Source organism: Macrobrachium nipponense, chromosome 35, assembly GCF_015104395.2.
Source record: "Macrobrachium nipponense isolate FS-2020 chromosome 35, ASM1510439v2, whole genome shotgun sequence".
Classification (NCBI taxonomy): domain Eukaryota; kingdom Metazoa; phylum Arthropoda; class Malacostraca; order Decapoda; family Palaemonidae; genus Macrobrachium; species Macrobrachium nipponense.
In genome coordinates, this window is record NC_061096.1 from 37,647,202 (window position 1) to 37,657,789 (window position 10,588).

General features: G+C 38.8%; 1 protein-coding gene across 1 annotated transcript; it reads left to right on the forward strand.

Annotated features, from left to right (window-relative positions):
* Positions 1-586: 586 nt before the first annotated feature.
* Positions 587-10,148, forward strand: LOC135208643 (uncharacterized). Its single transcript, XM_064241029.1, has 4 exons — positions 587-1,708; positions 2,327-2,422; positions 6,208-6,371; positions 7,057-10,148. Exons 1-4 carry the CDS (start codon positions 1,580-1,582, stop codon positions 8,612-8,614), a joined length of 1,947 nt encoding a protein of 648 aa, XP_064097099.1. The 5' UTR covers positions 587-1,579; the 3' UTR covers positions 8,615-10,148.
* The last annotated feature ends 440 nt before the right edge of the window (positions 10,149-10,588 follow it).

Here is a 10,588-nt window from a genome sequence, read left to right on the forward strand (position 1 = left end):
ATGAAAATATATTAATTCCGAGGTAGAGCGAATTAGATATTAAACGACATTTGTAGCTCGACGTATATGTATGTATATATATATATATATATATATATATATTATATATATTATATGTGTGTGTTTGTATCTATTATATATATATATATAATAGTTATTATATAAATATTTATATACATATGTATATATAGTATATATATGCTTCTTCTTCCACGTCAATGAGTAGGCCTCGGAAGCATTTGATTCCTGTTCAGACTGCGTACTGTTAAATACAAATATTAATAAGACATACGTATATATATATATATATATATATATAATATATATATATATATATATATATATATATAAAACGATCAAGACAAACAGTGGGGTGGGGGAGAGAGAGAGAGAGAGAGAGAGAGAGAGAGAGAAAGAGAGAGAGAGAGCAGACCAATCCAACCCGAAGAGCCTGGGAACCACAGACGAAAGGTTCCCACGCCCAAACACACACACACGCATGCACACACTTTCGCGCTCGCGCGCACGTACGAACGAACACGTCTCACGCGACTTTCGGCACTTGCTTCATTCAGTCTGGAGTCGGAGTCGACGACACTTGCTACAGGTGTCTATCTGCTCGCATGTGTCGAAAGTGGTTTTTACTCCTAAGACGAAATTTTGTAAATAAGGGAAAACATTGTTTTTGCAACGTACGTGAAGTGAGACTGTCTTTATTTTTATTCCTTTTGTGATTGACGCCCAGTGACTGACGCAATATACTTTTTTTAACGTGAGGATAAATGGAATAATTTTACAATATACTTTTTATAACGTGTGAATAAATGAAAGCTTTACCCGGTGAAATTGCGAAGCTAGTATCTGGATTCTGACAAAAATCTAGATATAAATAACATTTGAATTTTCTTAAAACAGTCCTAAAGTGAAATCTAAGTTTTCGATGACGACCCGACGTGAACTTCATTAAGAAGAAGAAGAATTATGACCTGAAATGACCCCCGGATTCCTTTGCGTAAGAGGTCAAGAGTAAAAAGGTCAGACGTAGTTCAAGGACACAAGAGGTCAAACATTTTTTGGAACTGGTAGAAAATCAGGTTCAAGTTTGATGAATTTTTGAAATTGAAATTCCAGAATTTTAAGATATGTCTTTCTTTTATAGAATGCAAGAGATAGTGAGTCTCTAAAGACAGTCCTTAAAAAACACAAGTATTTTTGGAAATCGTAGAAGAAATTCAGATTCAAATTTGGTGAATTCTTGCTCAAATTTGGAATAAAAATCAAAGAATTATTATTAAGGATACGAGTTTCTCTAGAGAGTCAAGATGAATTCCAACTCGTGAAGAAAGAAAGAAGAAATCAGTTGTACTCAAGATAAACAAAGAAACCTTAAGTGACACCTTCCAAAGAAGACAGAAGAATAAGAAACTAGATATAAAAAGGAAAACGCCCGTGGCACCTCCAAAGAAGACAAAGGAACAGGAAAATAAACATAAAACCCAGCGAAGAGGAAGGCAGAGGTGGATCCAAGAGTAAGGAGTGTGACCGGAAGAGGAGTAGGAGGAGGAAGAGGCGGAGGAGGATGTTGTCCGTACTAAGCATGATGGAGGAACACCTCGAGGATGAGGAGGAGGACCACCACCATCCGGCCGAGGATGACCCGTCTTCACATCACCACACCGTCCCCTTGTCCAAGGCCGAGCTGAGGAAGGTGAGAAAAGACTATTATTTAGAGCTTTTTGTTGTTAAATAAGGCCAAAGGGTCTTCTGATAAACTTAAAGTCCTTCCTTCCTTCCTCTCTCTCTCTCTCTCTCTCTCTCTCTCTCTTCCTCCATGACGTAACAGGCCTCATTGTGACGCACTGCCCCTTACACTAGAACCAACTGTTTTGTCATCTTCTGTAACAAGTAGCGGCAAGGTGATGGAAAACTGCATCATTTTCCGTTATTTAGAGGTTATTCGTTTTATATATTTCATATAGATAGGAATTATATCATCCTTTATTCAAAACGGTAGAATCACTTATAGGCTTAAGTTAGAGAAATCAGAGTGAAAAAGTCTACTGAACGACAGTGATCGTCTAACGTCACAGGAACCCACCTGTGACCTCATAAACTTCAGGGTCATTGATCTGATGGTCTTCAGTTTCCAGCTCAGTGAAACGGCTTTCATTCGTGATCCTTGATTGTCGTGGTCGAATCGAATACCAGCAGACAACTCAGGTGAACAACAAATCCTATTTTGGGAAGCCATGGCTTTAGGGATGGTGTATAGATGTACAAAAAAGGCATCTCTTAATTTCTCTTTCTCTTTTTATTGTGTCCACAGAGCAATAAGCCGATCATGGAGAAACGGAGACGGGCCAGAATCAACACTTGCTTGAACGAACTGAAGAGTCTCATTCTGGATGCTATGAAGAAAGACGTAAGTTCCCATATCCCTTATTTCCGCGATTTCAAATTCTCTCTCTCTCTCTCTCTCTCTCTCTCTCTCTCTCTCTCTCTCTCTCTCTCTCTCTCTCTCTCTCTCGTCATTTAGAAACAAGGAACTGAAAAAATATACTTCGTTGCTGTGTACCTCTACATATGAATGTTCAATTCTGCAAATTCAAAATATTTTTTTTTTTTTCAAATTAGATCTATCTCCTTTCAACTATCTTTTTATAATGGAAATGATAAATGTTGTTGTTACCATTGCTTTACAGTAGTGACAATAATAAGAATAGGAAACGAAATACTACCTCAATCTCTTTAAATTCAAAAATCGCCAACGGCGCGTAGATATTCAAACGCCAGAAAGTCGTTGCTTGTATTTAAACCCGACAAAAGAAGCTGCATCTGGACACTGGTTCTAAAGAGAGGGTTTCTTTTCGTAATCGCCTCCCCTCTCTCCGCACCGGCTATATCGCCTGAGACCCAAAGGAGGACAGGTGGTGAAGGCAGCCATAATACCCCACCGTGAGAAAAATTCCACATTCCATGCATTCCTTGGCATTCCCGGGCGCGATTCCCATCGCATTCCAGTGCTTTCTTCCCGGCCATATGCAAGAAGAGAAAGGCCTTTCTCTCTCTCTCCTCAATAGCCAGAAGCAGGTGGGGTTAATAAAGCGTTATAACAAGCGATATACAAACTGAATGGGACCCTAGCCGAAGCCTTGTAGGAGAACAGTGACGTCATATTTTACTTTTAGTTGAGTTCAAACCTATAGTTTCATAATTATAGGGTTAAAAATTATGAGAAATCATTTGAATTGATGAAATAGTCTTTCTATGGACTAAAAATTATGAAGAATTTCAATAGTTACACTAGTTTCTATAGTTTTAATGGCTTCCACTACTGTCTTTCATGTACGTAAAGTGTTTATATAGCTTCATCGAGAGTCCATGATTAATTTCTTCTATGTATTCTGTCTTCATTCGCCTATGTTATTCTTTTCTGCAGAAGTTTGTTTTGTTGTTTTGAAATCATTAATGACCTTTTAGGCTTGTTCCAATATGTCCATTCATTCTATTTTTTAAAAGATCGTTTGAAATAATGACGCAACTCTTCTGTCTAAAGTTCTCATGCTGTTATTTCCAAAACCTCTCTCTCTCTTCTCTCTCTCTCTCTCTCTCTCTCTCTCTCTCTGTATAAAGCCCTTAATCATACACTTGGAGCCAGAGAAGGGGAGATGGGAGCAGGTGTCATTAACAGAAGACGAAGAGAAGATAAACAGAGACCTGGGGTGATGGAAAGGAGGGATGTCAGTGGGGAGGAGAAGGGGGCGAAGAGAGACGGTCAGTCTGTTGGTGTGGGAAACGAAAAGAAAGAAAGAAAGAGGGTGGAAGGAAACAAGGAAGAAAGAGGAGTTGCGACGTGAGAGACAGGAAAAGGATGAGGGGGGAATAGAAAACGGGAAGTGATGCTACGGTGCATGGGATACTATGATAATCCGTATCATTGCCAGTGCTACTAATAACAAGTAAAGAGACTGGAAAAAACATGTATAATGCTATGAAAACGCTATAATGACATTATTTATAGCACTAGTTGTAGTAGTGGGTGGTCAACATCACCATCTGTCGTTTATAAAGAAGCACTTGTCAATTATAATTCTCTTTGAATATAAGTTATTCCCAAAGTATAGTAAATATGATGCAAACTGTTTTTGCAATATATATATATATATATATAATATTATATATATATATATATATATATATATAGATATATTATATATAATGGAATATTATAATATATATATATTATATATATATATATAATATATGTAGTTAATTAATATACATGACTTCTTTTTTATATAATTTCCGGTACAGATCAGCCAAAACCTGTCAAGGTTTTTCATGTCATTTAATAATTTTGAAGTTGAAAGAAATATAAAATATAGAAGAGAAAGCAGGTGAAATTGTCATATAACAAATAAAAATAGAATAATTCGACAATACATATTTGGTGCTGATGTCACAAAGTTGATTTTGAAAAGTCCAAACTGAAGATGAACCTTTCTCTGATTATATTGTTTTTTTTTTATCTTTGGTGATATGATGAGTATCAATTAGATAACAGATGATAACAACGGAAGAAGGTTAAATACAATACTGAAGGCTCGGAAAAAAATAAGAAATAGGAGGAAAGAAGAACTTAGGGCAGAGGGGTGACGTAGACTTTGGTGAGAACTTTCCCACCGCTCGAACCCTCCCTTCGTTCACATCACCTGTTTCTTCTTATCATTTCCCTTCGCTTTCTTCTGCTTTTTACTTACGATTCACATCATCAACTTGAAATGCATCCTGTCACGACCTTTGCCTGATGCAATTCTTTTTTTTTTCGCTTGGTCTAGGCGTTTGCATGCACGTTAAGTTTTCATGAGTCTAAAGCACTTGCGCACCTCGCTCTTTATGCCTGTTTCGTGCTTGTCTCAAATCGTACCAAGTTTTTGCTTAAGTCGTTTATTTTGTTTATTTCAAAGCGTCATTATCCTTTTCAGGAGACATTTTGGTTTTAAATCATTTATTTTCGTCCGACAATTGAGTAGGAAAAATAAGTTGTTTTGATATCACCTGTCAATTTATCATATGAGGGTTGTGCTTAAAGTTAGTCTTTATAAAATTTTCGTATATATGCTGATATATTCAAATAACAAATCCTTGTTTATCAATACGTTATTCACAACAAATATTCTTTTCTTTTCAAACTAAATATAACGAATTAGCAATCGAAGAACAGCACAGTTAGCCATGACGAAAATCATGTGCTCTATCATTATTCGAGTTCGCAAAAGTTAAATGCTCATTATTTGTGGAAATCCTGATTACTCTATGGACAAATTCGGACTCTGACGTTTTAGGGGAGTTTAAGTGTTTAACTTCCTACACTGATCATCCGGAAGTTTGGTCTAGGGCTTCGGCGCAACTTGAAATTCGAGACTGGTTCCAAGAGACAACGGCGAATCAAGAGCGTTGGCTCTAGACCTACAAGTTTGGAACACATAGTTATCATCATGACAACATTAGGGTCTTACATATAAAAGGGAAATAGAAAAATACCATAGGAAATGAGAATGTTGGCGCAGAGAACAATGCGCATATCTCTACTCACAATCGGCATGTGTATTGTTCGGTTTCCTTCCAAGAGTTGGATAACCCCGACCAGTCCCTTCAAAGCCAGTCCCGCCCCCACAAACAGGAGCTTCGAATTTTCTCACACTCCTGACCTATCTGTCTTCCCATCCCACGATCCCTTCACCTCTCTCTCTCTCTCTCTCTCTCTCTCTCTCTCTCTCTCTCTCTCTCTCTCTCTCTCTCTCTCTCTCTCTCTCATATTTGGTTTAACCATTGCAAATATATAGGAACTATAAAGCCTACTGGCAATGATTATATATTACGCAATTGTGTCATTTAAGTACACAGTGACTGTGAAGTATCTGCGACTTAATTACGGATTATTTCAATTCGTATTTAATAATTCTGAAAATTTAATCATTGGTAAAAACCACTTTAATTAAAGTTTCAATACGCCAACAAAAAGTTTTTGTAAGCTCTGTCCAGCCAAATATATAACCAATGAACTGAAAAGACTTACTTTGCTAACTAGAAACTGGAATAGAAGTTATTTTAAATTAATTCTTTAGCTTTACGCAATACAAGATGATAAGCATAGGCCCATTTCCAAGGTTCTATTGCTATATCAATCACTATTTCCTCTAACAGCCAGCGAGACACAGCAAACTGGAGAAAGCTGATATACTGGAAATGACCGTGAAGCACTTGCAAGCAGTACAGAGACAGCAGTTGGCTCTGGCAGTTGCCCACGACCCTGCTGTCCTCACCAAGTTTCGGGGAGGGTTCGCCGAATGTGCCCAGGAAGTTACGAGGTAAAAGACAATTGGTTAAACGTGAAAATTTCATTCTTGATCAAATGTTTGTGTCTGTTCACAGTAGTTTCATTCCTATTGAGCTTTTGAATAATGATATATAGTACAGTATCAATAGATTTACTCTAGAATTTAAAGCGAGTAAAAAGAAAACAAAGTAGCTGAGGGCAGAAGCTGTAGGTAAGCAGTTTAAAAAATTTGTAGCTGACCCTTACTAAAATAGTAGTTTCCCTTTATCATTATTATCTATCAGGCCTGTACCGGGGAGGGGGTCGAACGACCGCCAATCCCCCACCAATTTCTGGAAGTCCATATTTTCTGTGACTATCCTTTTCATTGAACTGTACGTAGAAAGTTATGAATAATTATAAGTAAAGTTCTGTCAACCAAAGCCAATACTTTGAATAACATCTAAATGGGTAGAAGGACATAGACCGCATAGGTACCCAATTTTTCTTCTTAATGTAACTAAAAAAAATTTTTTTAAGTGTTTCGTCTTGTATATACTACCTATATATGCAATGACATTTGTAGAAGAAAGGGTCCAGTTTTGGGAATAACGACCCCCCCAAAGAAAAAAAACTCCGGGTACAGGCCTGTCTATTATGTACCATTTAAACCGAATGTCGTTATTTACATATAGAGTATCATAAAGGATTGTCCTTAAGAATGATTCACTTTTCAGATATGTATCGAGAATAGAAGGAGTGGACGCCGGTGTTCGACAGCGCCTTCTGCAGCACCTAGGTCAGTGTGTGTCTGGCCTTTCAGCTATGACGCCGTTATCGTTTACTGCCATGGCGGGACTTCCACTGCCACTGGCCCACTTACAAGGAACAGCTATGCCACAAGCCCCGCCTCCACAACTGCAACAGAGTCCGGGCGATGTTAACAACAACCAGGCACGTCTCCTCCACGGTCTAGTGGCAGCTAGGCTTGCTGCTGCTGGAGACACAGCAGGGGCTGCCTTACTTCTCCATGGAGGATTGTCCTTGCTGGCTAGAGCTGGACCTCATGGGAATGCTCAGCCTAACACTCAGCAAGCGCCTCCACCAGTGTCTTCTCAAGGACCACGCACAGCTCCTCCACCTCAACAAACAGCTATTCAGCCACCACAGGGGCTGCAGCATTCTTTGACTAAAATTAACGAAGGTGCCTCTTCTTCTGGGGAACGTCCCTTAAGGCCCTCTGCCTTCACTGCCGTTAGAAGAGCTTCTTCGCCACCCAGAGCACAATTAGAACCTCGTATCCGCCCACAGGAGTCTTTACAAAGTGGCCCGATGCAACCGATCATAGCACCAACTGCTCGAAGAATTTTCACAGTGCCAGATCATAAACAAGAGACTGTGATCAGTGCACAAGTTGCAGTACAACCTGTCAATCTAACACTTCAGTCAGCTGGGTCTCACGAGGGAGACATAAGAACACCGATAGATTTTTCTTTCAAGAAAAGACAGCTTGAGAGACCCACTCCAACCCATCCAGCAATATCCATTCCTACCCCAAAACACCCAACGCAATCCCAGGTCTTTCCTGCGCACATTGGTCAAAAGGACTCCCTTTTACAACATCCGCCGTCCGCACATGTGGGTGTTACAACTCCTGCTCTCACTCAGACAACTTCTACACATTGTACAGTTCCTCATACAGTGCCAACACCCTCCCAGTCCATTGCTACAGAACCAGCAGCAACTAATCTGTCTCTGACAACTCCCCATCATTCTCATCCATATCATACTTCTCTTCCACCCGTCCTTTCTATGCCATCACCAACCGTTCCATTGCCTGACCAGTATGAATCCACTAATACTTTAGCCTTAGATAAACCTCGTGAAAAAAGGCCCCTTGATGACCCTGAGAGTTCAAACCCTCCCTCGAAAATAATGAAGACTGACATGCCTTCTCATGGACCAATACCAGCTCCTCTGCCCTTGAAAATGACACCCCCAGACACGCCAATAGCCCCCTTAGTGCCTTCTGGAGTAATACCACACAGAATGTCTCCACCTCCGATTACTCCATTGCCCCTGAGAGAGGCATCGCCACAAAAGGAGGTCAGCCAGCCGGGACCATCTCCAAAAAAGACACCCCCTCCTCCTCCATCTCCCCACCCGTCGGGGTCATCGCCGCCGATTGGGGCAACGACGCCAAAGAAAGAAGTCACCTCAGAAGACAATGCTTCCCCAGACCGGCCCTCCACTTCGGCACCTCAAGAAGACAAAGACATGTGGAGACCCTGGTGATGAAACTGCAGCTTCATTTTATAGTGTTCCAGTTGCCAAGAGTTTTTTTAGCTGTTCTATGGCTGACAAATACTCGTTTGTGCCAAAACCGGTGTTAAACTAATGTTCTAAGAGTGTAGACCTACAAACCAGTGATCAGTGCCAAAATCCTACAAGTGTAGAATTTTCCCGGTGAGGACATAACTTTATGATTGTGATACTGTTGGCCTTGTTCGTTTTAGAAGATGAATATTTGACTATTAATGCTCAGAATAAGATATGTTTTTATGCTGTTCTGTTAAATTGGTAAAGTGATCGATTAACTAAGGTTGGAAAACTCACATCATTACAATATGTTTACCAGTACCCACTCCATATTCTCAGTAGTGTTGCTTATACGAAAAACTCTTATAGATATTAGTTGACACAGTATTCCTATAACACTAATGCAAGTATATGTATATATATCGAAACTAGCATAGGCCGTCTCGGTAGGTTAGGCTGAGTCCATAGGCTCACACTAGGAATCGTATTCATTTACGCCTGCAGTTCCGTCATTTACGGGATGCCATCGTGTCAGGGCTTTTTCTGGCTTAAGGCCGGGTCACCGCTAGTTTTTGCCTTGCAAAATGGTCTTACAAATTCTATTTTATCCTTAAATGAGCCATTTTGAAATACAACAATGACCTCATATAATTTCACTGCCATGCCCAGTGGAGGCTGAGTGTGGATTCGTCATTATAAATTGTTTACGAAGATTAAATGTATTTATTTTTTAAAATCACCATTCAGTCAAGTTCAGACTTATATCTCTGGAGTCGAGAGTTATTTTAACGTTGATATCTACTTTAATTTAAGTATCTGACCTTCATTCTACTTTTCATTTTAAATAATATTTATTATATTTAGCTTCTACGTAGATTTGTGCCATACGAAGAACTTCCTAATATTTTTGTCTTTCTCCCAAAACAAGAGGGTCTGACCCCTTCAACAACTATTTTACTTCCCCCACTTTCACCCGCTGTTACCCCTTCCTTCTAAGGCTTCATTTACCGCCCTCAAAATTCTTCCCATACTCTAATGATCTTTAGTCACCAAAAATCTAATTAATTTATATTTATTAAGTTCGGCAACAGGGCCTTTCGTATTACACATACACATCTTCAGGGTGCAAAAGCTCATATGTAAATTTTATCCCTGTGCCATTCATATATAGATTACTATGAAAGAATAGTGCCTTCAGAATACTTAGTACAAATAATGCCTTTTCAAGCAGAAATGTAGCTTGGAAACTATATTATAGTTATTTTTTTTCAAGATGTATTTTCTGTGCTAATATTTCCCATATGATATAAACTATCTCGTGAGTAGCATCTCTGTATACTTATAAAATATTGTAATATTATTCCCATAAAAATTATCTTTAAATGGTATATCTCATTACGGTATAAGTTTGTAGATATGATAGATTTCTGTGAAATCTACAAAAAAATACTAAATGACGTTTGCCTTGAAGGTTTTCGTCCGAAAATTCTGTGATATTTTAAGGAATAAAACTCGGAAGCTTTTTTGCTGTTACTCACTCCCACATATTTTATTTTAGTATGATCTGTTGCATCATAAATCACTATCTTTATTCATGTCCAAGTGTGTAATAGTGGTGATATCATCAAAAAGGTAAATGGAAATTGTTGTAGAATAATCAATTTTCTGTCAGTTCTACCCCTTATCACCCCCTCTTCATATTAGGGCGGAACTTGGACTCGAGAGGCATCAGGAATGTCACTATTCACTTCAGCGACCTCGAAAACTATGTATTAGACACTAATATCTGTTGTTTTTATTGTGTCTATATACGTCACCCCAGAAATGATAAGTACATATAATTCCTTGTGAAAGTTTACAGACATAACACCAAAATATTTATCTGAGAAGTTACCAAAGAATGAGAGGGAGAGAGAAATGAGGAAATAATTCCAAGAACATATCAGCAGC

Excerpts from the sequence above, each read along its gene's own strand:
- LOC135208643 (XM_064241029.1), top strand. The coding sequence starts at position 1,580 with ATGTTGTCCGTACTAAGCATGATGGAGGAACACCTCGAGGATGAGGAG. Across the intron at positions 1,709-2,326 it reads CCAAGGCCGAGCTGAGGAAG|AGCAATAAGCCGATCATGGA; the intron begins GTGAGAAAAGAC and ends TTGTGTCCACAG. Across the intron at positions 2,423-6,207 it reads TGGATGCTATGAAGAAAGAC|CCAGCGAGACACAGCAAACT; the intron begins GTAAGTTCCCAT and ends TTCCTCTAACAG.